The sequence below is a fragment of the Melopsittacus undulatus genome, chromosome 4, assembly GCF_012275295.1.
Source record: "Melopsittacus undulatus isolate bMelUnd1 chromosome 4, bMelUnd1.mat.Z, whole genome shotgun sequence".
Taxonomy (NCBI): Eukaryota; Metazoa; Chordata; class Aves; order Psittaciformes; family Psittaculidae; genus Melopsittacus; species Melopsittacus undulatus.
In genome coordinates, this window is record NC_047530.1 from 89,376,137 (window position 1) to 89,389,563 (window position 13,427).

Genomic DNA, 13,427 nt, shown 5'->3' on the forward strand with positions numbered 1-13,427 from the left:
GAGATGGGGCTTCTCCCCTCTTCTGGGAGCTGGGCTGTGGGTCTGTCTCACTACAGTCCCACAGTTCATTGCCTTCACCCTCTGCAGTGGCAAAGGGCCTCTTACAAAGCTGCTTACAAAGTGACAAGTCCTCCCTGCCAGTACTGCACATCTCCATCACATCACCTGGGTGAAAGGGCCAAGGAGCTGGCAGCACAGCCTCTGAGAGCAGAAAGGGGGCAAAGTTTTCATAGTCTAAGACGGTGTGGGATTCAGTTAGGTTGAAGGAATGGCCACTGGTGGGGAGGGTCCACTTCTCCATTGATGTGGACAGCAGTGTTGCCTGGTCACGCGTGTTTTCCAAAACCAGGGCCAGGGCCTAGTTCCCATTTTAAAAAGAGGAAGCAGAAATTACCCCAGCCTGGGAAGGGGGCTGGCCCTGGTGTATTTTTAATTTAGGATGAGGATAAAAGAAGAAAAGCGTGACAGTCGCTAAGGGCTTTACTTAGTGCATGCAGAGTGTTTCTGGTTGACAGGCACCAGAAGAGACCTAGAACACAGGTGATACACCACCATCTCACACACCTTGCAAAGAGCAGAGGGAAAAAAGGCTTCTCTCTCAGAGGTAGGGGTAGTTTTCAGACCTCTTGTTCCCTGACTCACCTGTTGCTGAAAACATCTCAGGGCTCCTACTAGAGAGATGCTAATTAGAGAATTGAATTTACCTCTTGTAATGCTTCAACAGGCAGGTAAAGTGTGAGTAATATTTCCTCCAGGTCCAGACCATGTTCAGCACAGGAAAGTGGGGAGAATAGAAGCTTTAATGGCAAAAAAAAAATATTTCCCTGCACATGCACACATGCCTGCACTCAGGCTCCATCCATTTGCTCTTGGGCCTTAACACCAGACTAACACAGCATTTCCCGTGCTGCCCCATATGTCCCACAAGGCAGAGGAGTTAAACGGTGATTCAGCTCAGAGTGCATCAAATCACATGGGAGGTCTGAGGACCCTGTCTGCTGCTCCAGGCAGCTGGATTCAAAAGTGCTGTTGCAAGTGTTACCCACTTAGGAACCTTGGCACAGAACTACAGAGCATGTGTAGTGAGGAGCCTGGACCAGGCAGGGTCACCCCAACAGCCTGGCACTGCTGTTGCCTTGAGCTGGGGAGAAAAGAGGTAGGACCCCATCACCCTTTCAACACCAGCAGAAGACGGAAAGGCTGCTGTGTGACCTTGGAGACCTGGCACCCAGGCTGTCTGGGAGGGAAGAGAGGATCTGCACTTGCATGAGAGGGATCCGGGACCCACGTGAAGGCCCCAGGCACCCAGACTGAGCACAGGAGCTGTCAGCGCCTTCGCTGTATCTCTGACAACAGGAACAGCTCAGCCCTGGGGCCTAGTAACCGTTACACAGACAGGGCCCCCCTGTACAGAACAGAGTGCTGAGGTGGTGCTGGGTGAGCTGCGCCTCCCCCGGGCACAGCAGGCAGCTGTGGGCAAAAGCCCTCTGGAGCTTCTGGAGCACGGTCTTCTCTTGGGTTGCAAGACGAGAAGGTGCAGCTCTGGTCTTGGCTGAGTGCTGGCACTGGGAACACAAAGCAGGAGGGTTTGGAGGAGTACACCAGCTGTGTTCCCACTGGAGCAGGATGGCGGGGTGACTCGCAGCTTCACAGAACCCGTAGCGGGGCTGCAGAAGAGGGGAGATGCTGCGAACATAGCCAGGCTTCCTGGCAGGACCGGCTGCAGCCTCTGCAGGGAAGCAAGCAGCCGATGCCCGGCACGATCCTCAGCCCTGCGCTGGTACCTGGCATTTCTCACAACTAACACTGCCACCTCCCGGCTGTGACAAACCCGCTCTGCACAGGGACACCTTCCCGGAGCCCGGCGGGACCCTTCAGCCAGGCCAAGGCTCGAAGCATCCCCTTCCCCAGTTTGAAAAGTGAAGAGCTTGTCTAGGTGCCCCCAAACCCAGATGCATCGATTACGTATGTTACACGCCGGTGTCTGTGTGCCCAGAGGCCAAGCTGCTTTTATTGGGTTACTAAATGGGCTGGACGGTGCTGCGGCCTCTCTCTTGGGGTGGGTTGCTGTATGTGGGTTCTGCAGCAGCCTCTGGAGAAAGGAAGACAGGAGGATGCAGTACCTGTACCTACTGATGTTGCCAGGGGCTCAGCACCTCAGCACCCAGCTGTCAGTCCATCCTCTGCCACATTTTGAAGATTCCTCTCCCAGTTTATACAGAATGGGGGCAGTGGGAACATCACAGAGGTTGTCCATGTGCTCCCTGTAGCAGAAGGAGGTTCTATTCTGATGATGTGACCAGCTACATATAGACAGCCAAGATCTCATTAACTCTGCTGTGGAGTTGCCAGGGGATTCAAATTGGAAATGAGGCCATAAGCAGGACATAGGCCCTCAGAGGCAGACAGCATGCTGAGGTCCCGTCATGGGGTGGGAGGACTGGAATTGCACTGGACATCACAGGGACAGGCTGGAGAGTGGAGAAAGTTGATGTATGTAACAAGCTCAAGCAGCCCCGTGCCCAGCACCTATGCTCTTGAGGGTGGTGGTAGTGCTGGACTGGTGATTCTGAAGAAGAAGATATTGGTTTTGGGTTGGGGAGAGCACAGCCTGCTGCTGCCTCCCCCCAGGCAATTATCACTGCCCCAGGGATCACGGGAACACCCAGCATCTATCTAGACAAGACTTCTGCAGCTCTGGAGATGACATCTCCACCCAACAGCCTTCTCCTATCCTCCCCCAATCCAATCTGCCTGCAGTTCTCTCCAAGCTGGCACAAAACCTCCTATTTTGCTCTCAGCCCCAAATCTGCCTCACTACCAGTGGCCATTCCCTCATCCTAACTAAATTCTAGACTATCTTAGACGATGAAAGCTTTTCCCCCTTTCTGCTGTCAGAGGCTGTGCTGCCAGCTCCTTGGCTCCTTTACCTAAGAAACCCTCCTTGTGCTGGGCTCTCCAGTGCCTCAGACTCTTCTGCTAGCTGTCCACCCACAGGGCCCTGCCCCTGAGCTGTGTGGTGGTCTTGGGTCCACAGAAAGGCTGTACCATTGTCACCTCTGCTCTGTGGCCTAGGACAAGCCAAGAAGGGGCAGAGGCTTTGGGAGTAGATACCCTTGACATTGACAGCCAGTGATCCAGCTAATCCATGTGGTCTAGAAAATGGGCTGTACTTCAGCCTGACATATTAAGAACAGGTCCCAACCCCTGCCAAAGCATAGATACATTCTGCTACCTTTGGGAAGGGCTGCAGGGTAGAGCAATGACCCTGGGCTGGGCTGTCAGCACCACTTCCCCACGGCTGGCTTCAATCAGGATATTATGCAGGGTGTTTTCCAGCACCAGCTCCACCAGGCTCCTAAAGGCTGGCTGCCTAGAGGGACAAATGTACAGGCAGAGGACAGCTATCAGAAAGCAGATAAGGCAGGCTGCTTGCGGTGACTCCTCCCAGGACACGTCTCCCAGCACACACTGTTTCCTACACACTGAGGCCAATGAACCAAAGACTTAAGCAGTGGGGTGCTGACCCCCCTCCCAGAGCTGCGACCAGCTGGTATCAGGCCCTGACCTCAAACAGAACTGGGTGGCTGTGGTTTTAATGGTTCCTCCCTCCAAGATGTGCTGTAGTTAGTATTTGTGCATATGCTTGTGGCCTGTAGCAGTGTGTAGCCACAGCAAATCCAAGGTGATGAAATACTACAGGGGAAGTAAAAGGTAAGGTTAGCACACACTGCACTCTAATGTCCAGTACATCCAGGACTGCCTGAAGGTAAAGCAGACATCACCCTAACAGTGTCCTGGTACTGCCCACAGCTTGACCCTAAGATACAGCAAACCTGCACTCATCATAAACCACACTCAGGAGAGGGTGGCTAGGTGGGCTAGTGTTGATTTCCACCCAGGACACACAGAACAACTCAGAAGTGCCACAGAAGGAGAAATGAGTTTCTGGCCAGGCAGTGCGCTGCCATGGCTCTCTTGCCTGCGCAGCTTCCTCACCTGCTTATTATCTCCTCCCTCAACTGCTCATGGTGGGAAATCTCCAGCCAATCATTACTGGGAGAGGTTTCCTGCCTCATTTGTTTCCTCTCTCCATCTTTCTCAGGGTGAAGATCTGGTGATGCAGAGACCCCAGAGGGGACTCTGGAGCACTGTCTCCTCTCCTGGAGTTCTGCTGATTCTGCACACCGAAACTGGGAGAAATATGGAATGGGCTCATCCAGGGTGCTTCTTATTGCATCATGGAGCTGGGTGTTCTCCAAGAGGCCTCTGGGAGGACAAACATAAAGGATGAGTCCCAGGAAGTCAGGTGACCGATGTCAATGTTTACTCTGTCCCTTCTTGCTTTCTGGGCCTGAGAGAGCCATAAAGATGGCTTGAGCTAAGGAATCTTCCTTTCCCTCCCCAGCACCGGTTCTTTACATTTTTGCAGCTGACAGAAAAACAGGTGAATCCCAATGCAGCCTGTTCCAAGCTCATGGCAGCAAAGTGTCCTGGTGTCCTGGGCAGTGATACCATTCACTAAGCAGGGATGGGCCCAGCCCCTAGCTAGGGAGTAACATCCTGCCTCTGGCTATCACACCAGGGCTTCTGAGCTCTAGTTCCCAGTGCAGCCTTTTTCAGGCTGCATCTCCCATTCTGGTGAAGCAGGAGTGTACAGATTCCTCTGAGATTAGCAGAGGGCTGACCATGCTGCACACACTGGGTGGGGCTAAAAGGATACACACCTGATGACACCTGCGAGTATGTCAGTCACTATCTGCAATTCCTGTTTGGAAGCAGCAGCCAGGGACAACCTTTTGGGTTCCATTTCCATTCTGTCTTTGTCCCTTCTCCCATCCACAAATTTGGTTTCCAAGGGCTGGTAGTTGAAGGGCCTGGAAAAGAAGGGATTATTCTATCAGTAGCAGAACCAAACTGCCAAAGACCTGCATCCCCCTATTTGAGCAGCAGTGCTGCAGGCAAGCAGGGAGCAGCACAGGAATGGGAGCTGCTGCATTTGTGAAAGCAGCAGGGATGTTGTCATGAGAGAGGAGCACTGAGCTCTGACAGTATCTTCTTTCTGAGGGAAAGAGACGAACAGGTCATGTTAGCTAATGCTGGGGAAAGCAAGGCACCAGTTACCTAATACTGTGGCACTGGAGAGGAACAGAGCAGAGCTGCAAGTTCAGTGCATACCACAGCATGGGCAGCCCTGGCTCAGATGAAGATGCAAATCCAAAAAGCTTACCAGGACAAGAAGTACTTGTGAAGTTCAGATGTGAATTTGTTGAAGAAGTCCTCAATAGAGTAGGCTGTGGCTGTCACACCAAGGTGTAAGAGGATGGGCTTGGGAGGCTCTGGTTTGACCCACACCCGGCTGGATTCTTTGTCCAACAGCCACCTCCTGTCAATGTGTCCAGCTGGCTGATTTGGTGTAGGGTGGTTTTTAATAGGGGGTAATGTCTGTTAGAGAGAAAGAAACGGCAGACAGTGAGCTGCTTCTTTGGCCACAGATAGGCTGGTGTAGGTGTGAGCACAGGCCTGAGTACTAGGAAGCCCAGCAGCCAGCACCAAGACCCTGGACAAGAGAGAGTGTCAGAATGGTCTTGGCACTGCAGTTCTCCCATCAGACACAAGTGGCCATGCTGGCAATCAGGTCTACTCTATCCTCCCTGCCTAGTGTGCCAGCCGTGAGGGTTAGCAGCACTCCAAGGTCTCCCCAGGGTGCTTGGGGGTGTTGTATTCCTATCCATCCCTTTTGGAACTCCAGGATGTGCAGAAATGCATGCAAAAACAGTCTTCCAAGCCTGGAAGGGAACCAGGAACTGACTCCAGCCATACTACATGGGCCAGTTTATGTTTGCATTACCAGCAGTTCATCTGGGGGAAGTTTCTTAGAGCAGGAGTAGTCCAGAAGCCTGGACCAGAAGGACAACAGACAGTTTTGGAGAAGTCCTCACATATTGCAAGACTTCAGTAACCTTTGAGACATAACTGTCCAGCCTCTGAGAATGAGGCCAGAGGCCTTCACTGCTCCAGACACAGAACAGGTGTTTGCAGGCTCCACATTAACACTAGGAGAAAAACCCTATAGGACTAAACAAAACTGCTTTTACTTTTCCTCAACCATCCTTATATTCATCCCAGTGAATGCCTCAATCTGCATCACTGATTACACGTAAAACAGCACAGGGCAGACAATCCAAAGCTAGAGCTGCCCTGAGCTGACATCTTCACACAGTACAGTTGAGGATATGCAGAGGCACTCTGCAGGGTCCCAGGAGCACTGCTACAGCCTTACTATGATGGGAATCCTGAGATGACAAGCTGTGTCTCCTAGCCAAGTCAATTTGCTCAGGCCAAGCCTCACGCGAGCTGCCCTTGCCCTTTCCACCTCTTGGGTTTCCTGGTTCTCCACAAGTCCTGTCATTCCCACAGCATGTACTGCAGACTGCTGTACAGACAGCATGGCTCTGCCTTTGGGCTCAGGCAGTTCTGCAGAGCATTTGCTGGGACCTTGTCTCACACCTCGCCACAACTGCTAGAAAAGCTGTCACAGTTGAGCAAACCTGAGGGGCAAGTTGAGCTTCAAAGTTTTCTGGGTGCTTAGCTCCAGGCAGTCCCAGCCTGCAGTTTCTCCTGAGGCACAGAGCACAGCTCTTTTAGCAGTGAGGACAAAGTCTGCACCACGTCAAGCCAAGACCCTGCTGCTTTCTGTCATGTCACACATTCCATTGTGGCCACAGCATGAAACCAGCCCAGGTACTGACTGCCCTGTGTACATCTTTCCTGCTTATTCAAAACCTTTCCACCTTTCTCCAGTCATGGGTGTACATTTGGTTTCAGTTTCACTTCCTGTTCGCCTCAGCTGGAAAGTTACTGCCAACATGGCACGGTCAGTCTGCTGCTTCTGGCTTCTCCAAACAGTCTTTCTCCCAAAGCCTTGAAGCTACAAATCATGCTGTGCTCTCTGTCCAGGCTCCCATGCTGTGATATCAGCATCTGCCTCTTTTCTAAAGCAGTCGGTTTGATTCTACTATGGGTGAGACAGGTCTGACTTACCTTGTATCTCCTCATCACAGCTGAGGATTCAGGAAGAATTTCTATTGCAGCAGAATCTGATGACCTCTGAAAAGAAAGGGAGATGGTAGGGAGAAGGAAAAGAAATTGTCTTATAGGAAAGATACAGAGCAGAACAAGACTCCAGGATTTTGTTTTACTTTGTCCCAGCTGAGTTAATGACTTCATCCTCCCGTTCTTCACTCAGGTCACATTCTTACTGGCAGTGACACATTTCTCTCCAGTGTTTATTCATAGTTAAAAATCTAGTCATCAGTTTCCAGAGCCACTGGCTTTGTTTCCCCTAAGGCTTCTCACACACTTCCAAATTTCAGACAATAATTAGCAATTTCAGACTTTGTGTTTCTTGTCTAAAAACCAGCATCTCCTTTTCTGCTATCCACAGACCAGCTATGGGATCTTGAATAGATCAGAGTTTCATGTCCTCTTATCAACTTGCCTAGATTTTCTTAAAGAACATTTCTTGTTAACATGGGCTGCTGTTTCTGAGCTGAGCTAAGCTGGTGTAAAGTTCCGGCAATACTTACCCCTGCAGGTGACTTTTTCTTCCCCAGGTCCTTCTCTGTGATGGTGAATTCCACAGCCTGCCTTGCCTTCTCCTTCTCCCACTCCCGCAGCTCCCTCTCATACTGAACCAGGGACTCCTGGATGTACAGCTATGAAGCAAGCCATGTTTGGAGTGAGCAGTGCTAGAAAGGAGCTGTAAATAACACAGTCTCTGGCTCAAGTCCATGCCTGTCACCAGTTCCTCCCTTCCAAGAGATCCCAGACAGAAGCCCACTCCCTTTCCATGTTTTCCAGTAGCAGAAAGGGAGAGAACCATTATTGTAAGACTGATACAGAGAAGACACAATCTCTTGCCAAAGAACAACTGTCTAGAGGGACACTACTGCAAGTCTGTGCCCTCACTAAGATTACAGAAGCAAAACTTGCTTTTTACAGATACTTAAAATCCCTGACATCCACTGAAAACCACTTCCATTCAAACTGTGACCTCCTGTAGCTGTGTTCAAGTCACAAAGCCGCATTTCACAATTAACCTCATCTAGTGAGCCACAGAGGCACTTAAACCACCAGAAAAGCTGAAGCTCAATATCTTCAGGAATGAGAAGCACTGGCCAGCATTATGGAGCAAAGTAGGATTCCTTCAGCTTGCTGACTGCTGGGGGCAGCCATTTGGAACTGTAGTGACATGCCCAGGTGTTGGTAATACACAGGCATCTCTTGGGTCTCACCTCACACACCAGATCTGTGCTGCAGAAGGAAGCAGTCCCTGAAGGTTGCAGTGTGATGAAGCAGGGGATGCTTTCTCCAGGCTGCACAACCCCTACTTCTGGAGCAATCTGTAACACCTGGGGAAAAAAACAAACAAACCCAAGCCACAGAGGAGCTGTTTCATTGTCCTGGAACCTTCCTATGTGCCTTCTCTTTGTAGGAAACACAGGACTGTGGGAATTCTCTCCCCTCCCCTTTCACGGGTATATGACATGAGTGAGGTACAGCTGATATAGTGCAAGAACAACCATGGTCTTTGCCGGTAGACATGGTCCTGAGGTTCAGTATTGCATCCTGTAGTTCCAGGTTCATGTATCCTCACTGAAGTCTTCAGATTTCCCTCTGAATTCCTGTCTTTCCCCCCTGTTCTGATCCTTGCCTTCACTCTTCTCTGCCCTTTCCTTTCAACAGCGAGTACAAAAGCCAGTTCCTTAGGACTGTTTCTGAATGTCTGGTTGAAAATGGAGTTGTAAGGTGTTTCAGGACACAACAGAGATGGGCAAGAAGAATGTAGAGGAAAGAGAAGGACTTACCCTCTTGTCTTTGTAGGTGCTTATCTGCCAGGCAAACACAACAGTCTTGTTTTCTGAGATATTGTTGAGAAAGACAAGTTGACTAGTTTTAGCACAGTCTGGGATATTTCCAAAACAAATCCTTCTGTGGGACAAGGTGGCTGCCTGCAGGAAGCAAGGTGAAACCAGGAGAAATAGCAGGAAAGGAAGATGAGATGTGGCCACTGGGGAAGGGCAATCATAGTCACCTTGAAGTTATCCAGCAATTCATGGATGATATTTGCCAGTTACCTTTACCATAACAACTTGAGGGAATGTTATATTTCTCTCATTTTTGCTCTGGTTACAGTGACTCTACATCAAGAGGACAGTCTTGTTGCAGTGGGATTGAATGAGCAATGAATAGAACATAACACTGGTACTGGGGCAGGGACCAGCAGCACTCAGGTTTCCTCTGCAGCACCTGCAGTCCAGGCCTTTTCCTGCTTCAGTTGGCAAATGCGTGAGGTGTGTCTTTGTCCAAATCATCATCAACTTGAATGTAAGTTTTGGGAAACTGCTCCCTACCGCACCTTGCTACTAGTCTGTCCCATTCTCCAGGCAAACTCCAATTAATGACATTGATCATTGGAGAAGCTAATGACTCTTGGTTACAGACAACAGAGCCTTGTGGAATGACATCTTTGTTGCCAGCCTGAGACAGTTTTTAATAATCTCTTTGCTACACCCAGGAATAAAATTGCCCTGCTGGAAGCCAAAGAGCATATGTAGATACGGCTGTGCTCCAAGCTAGGCACACTAATGTCACCAAGGATGAATCCTTTACCTGCGAGGACTATGCCTCTGCTGATGCTGTTTAATGCTGATTCATTACACTGTGGGTGAATTTAACCAATTTTCCCAGGCTGGCTCAGACCATGCCAAACAAGCTCCTGCTGAGCCAGTGACAGGTTAAACACACGCATTCCTCAGGATGTGCCTGAATGAGTGACTATCCTGCAGTCTGCATTCAGGTTATGAATCATCTGAGTTTAGCTGTGAAATGGTAGCAGCCAAGCCCTGGTAGGGGATGTCAGGAGCATAATGCTTTTTTTTTTTGTGAATTAATTGCCAAAGAAAAAGGTGTTGTAGCTGCCAGTGTAAAAGCTAGCTGTGATGGAGGGGTAATTTTCAATAGAAAATTCAGAACATGAACAAAGCCTAAAACCTTTTTTGTTCTAATGGCAGTGGAAGCAGCAAGCTAGAAAGACAGCACCTTTCAGAACAACTGCTTTTTATGAGTTAAGCTCTAGATGACATGCTGGAAGGTAAATATATAGCTCTATTTCATGGCAAATGAACACTTCTGCAACAAAGACTATTGCTAGATGGGGCCACTTGTATATTTCAGTCTCTCACACACATTTCTGGATTGTTCATATTGCCCATATCAGCATGCCTGAACTTACCTGCCCAGGCACAGTTAGCTTGGTAGAACCTGAAAAGACTGGAGGAGGCAAAACTTTACTGGATGAAGCAGTCTCTTCTATAGTGTTTGGATCATAGCCTTCTCCCTTGAAAGTGATCACAGCTGATTCACCTCCCAGGATGTGGATGGGAACATCAACCTGCCTTGGACAAGAACAGAGTTTGAAGTCCAGAGTCATATTTGGAAGAGATGTGCAATAAGCTAATATACTTGCTAATGGACTAGTTTAAATACAACACATGAATGAATGAAAAGAAATACAGTGTTTTGTTCTTTCAGGCCTTGCCGTTCCCTGCTAACTATGAAATGGGAAGAGAGTCCCTCTTGGAGCAAAAGTTGGAGTTTTAGATTTATTTATTTTTCCATGCATCCACTGCAGAGGGGGGCAATTAATGGTTCTCCAGCTCTGGCCCTGCCTGCCTGCTGCAGCCTGCAACAAAGGTCTTTGGAACACTGTTTGCAGAGGTCTGCAGCAATGTACACTGCGTTGACAAAAGACACCAATTTCAGTCTCTTTGGTGAAGTTACTGGAGGCCAACAATGAACCAAAAATCTGAACAGATACTGTTGATATCCTCAGCCACTGTTTGATCCTTGAAAAATAGGATGACTTTGGTAGTGGAAGAAGCCTATTCTTTGAGAAGAAGAAACTTATGAGATAGCAATCTATCTACTCCATTTCCTGAACAGACCAGCCACTCATTAGCTTTCAAGACTCTTTGCTTCTTGAATGAATGGAGCTCAATTCAGCTGTAGCATGACATGGACCAGCCATCATTAAGAAATCTAAAGAGTTTTAGGCACACAACAGCGGAAATAAACGATTTCTGGCAATCATGAGGAGGGTCTTACCGCATATGTTCTAGCTTCCAGTGGTGAGAAGATCCATTCAATGTGGCCTGTTATACCAGGGGGGATTTCACCTCTAGGAGTTAGGCAGACAAACACAGGATGCTGAAAATTCTCCTTCTGGATCTTCATAACCTCATCCAACTGAACCTCAAATATCACTGGCACGGAGCCACCATTGTAGAGTTCATAAATCTAAAGTGAGTGAGAGAGAGCAGAGCTTCTTACACCACGCACAAGTTCAACTAGGTAGCACTTCTTCAGAGGACTCTGATAAGCATTAATAATTAATTAGGCAGCTTTTCTCCTAAGAACGAGACCTCATAGTGTCAAGATTTATCACTGAGGCTCTAATAGGAGACTGTGCTGAGGGTTTATCACCACCCATGTACATTGATAACTACAGCGCCTCTCCAAGTGGTGCCCTGCAAATTCAGTCTAGGAGAAAATTAATACAAATTAGCTAAAGGGATCACTGTAAAGCGGATTACTTGAAATGCAAAACCACTCATATTAAAGTGATCTTAATTCAATTCAGACTTGTTCATTTCTCAACTAAATTAGGTAGAACAGAATCAAAGCTGCCTTTTTGCTGAATAAGTGCTTAAGGAAGTTTAATTCATTTACTAAAAAGCTAATCAGGATTTATTTCCAGAATGCCTGGAGCAGCTAGACAAGTTTTCACTTGGATCCAATGCAAGAGAATAAGGGGATGGCCTAACACACCTCATAAACATTCTGGCTAGAGTGAAAGCCAAATCTTGTCAAACTGGAGATGGTGAAAGGTACTTTCCCTGCTGCCATCCCAGAAGCCGTTTCCAGACTCTGCTAGTCTCAAAGCTCTGCTGTAATGCTTTCCTTTGGAGGCCATTCTGTTTTCTGGGAAATGCCTTGGATACTGCTTGACATTGGGACACAGTAACACTAGCTCCTTCCCCCCACTTGCTGCTGGGATTGGCCTCAGGGTGCTCACCTGTGTGGGGGGGTTGGAGGTCCCAATGGCAATGGGTGTGAAGAGGTGCTTTGAGGATGTGAAATGAATGTACTGCTGGCCCTCTTCCACTGTCACACCGCTGAAGTTCAGCTACAGTGCAAACAAAAACAGTCACTTTCTTACAGGGGCTTGGTCCCATCATGAACAATTGCACAAGGACTCTGAAGGACTTTGCAAGTTGAGGTCAACAGTTACACATTCAAGTTGCGCTAAGAAAAAAGCAAGGAGATGGAGAGCCTACTCAACAGTTGGCTCTCCTCTGAAAGGTTTTTGCATCTTGTTTCAGAGGGAAGGTACTTTTCTCTCTGCTGTGTCAGGCAATAGCCTCAGTGTTTCTCTGTGCAAGTATATGGTAGAAATTCTCCATGAATGAATTCTCCATGAATGAAAGTGTCTGGACACTGTAAGACAGTGCAGCTGTGACAAACAAATTGTTTGGAAACACAGGATTTTAGGTAAGTAACGGTTTCCTCTTGGAAAGGACCATCTGGATGTCGTCACTCTGGAGGACATCCTGCTCCAAGAATATGACTATCAGTCCAAAAACTGCAAGAAGATCCCAGCTGAATTTTAAGCAATCAAGTAACAATCAACAGCAAAGCAGCCACCAGGCACTTCAAGCAGAGTTGCAGAGCTTTCATGGAAAGGAAGAGACACGGCATTCTCTGGAGCCTGGAGGTGAGCCATGATGCATGATTTCCTGCAGGATCACCCAAAGCAACCTTGGGGCTGTCTGCCTTGAGGCAGAGGCTGCAAAGCAGTCACAGAGCTAGTAATATTTTTGTATGGGCCAAAGGGAGATAAGTTGCTGCAGTTCGTAATTAGCTAAAGCATGGCTATTTTTCAAGTGCATATGCAGAAGATGGAGAGGATGTTTGCGATGGCAGGTGGATGCCTTGGACAGACCCCTGCAAGAGATATTGTATCAGCTGCTTAAAGCAGAGCAGAGAATGCTAGTTCCTCTAAAACAACACATTCTGTTTTAGCTCCATAAGCAAAGTGAGGAGGGAGAAGGGACTAGAAATACAATGCTAACAAGGTCTCGCATGGGATCTCTTCAAAGCACTACATTAAGCCTCCGGAGAGCCTCAGCAAGCCAGATGAAGTGCAAACAGGAAGAGGACCAAAGCTGATGCTTTCAAACTGCAAGGGAAAAAGGGTCAGGAACCTTCCTGAGCTTTGGGAGTAAAACACCCATTCATATTACTTCAGTCAAAAAAAACTAATGTAGATTCCACTAGACCAGAACTACCAAAGAAAAACTGCC

General features: G+C 48.4%; 1 protein-coding gene across 1 annotated transcript in view; it reads right to left on the bottom strand.

Moving 5' to 3' along the window:
• Positions 1–2,178: 2,178 nt before the first annotated feature.
• Positions 2,179–13,427, bottom strand: part of CFAP65 (cilia and flagella associated protein 65) — a 32,345-nt gene continuing 21,096 nt past the window's right edge. Inside the window, exons 22-33 of the mRNA XM_034062571.1 lie at positions 12,140–12,250; positions 11,170–11,361; positions 10,298–10,456; positions 8,871–9,014; positions 8,298–8,414; positions 7,590–7,718; positions 7,045–7,110; positions 5,231–5,445; positions 4,728–4,877; positions 4,000–4,269; positions 3,236–3,373; positions 2,179–2,471 (exon numbers count right to left, since the gene is read on the bottom strand). Coding sequence (XP_033918462.1) covers positions 2,459–2,471; positions 3,236–3,373; positions 4,000–4,269; positions 4,728–4,877; positions 5,231–5,445; positions 7,045–7,110; positions 7,590–7,718; positions 8,298–8,414; positions 8,871–9,014; positions 10,298–10,456; positions 11,170–11,361; positions 12,140–12,250 — 1,704 coding nt within the window. The 3' untranslated portion in view covers positions 2,179–2,458. The remainder of the gene's footprint in view (positions 2,472–3,235; positions 3,374–3,999; positions 4,270–4,727; positions 4,878–5,230; positions 5,446–7,044; positions 7,111–7,589; positions 7,719–8,297; positions 8,415–8,870; positions 9,015–10,297; positions 10,457–11,169; positions 11,362–12,139; positions 12,251–13,427) is intronic.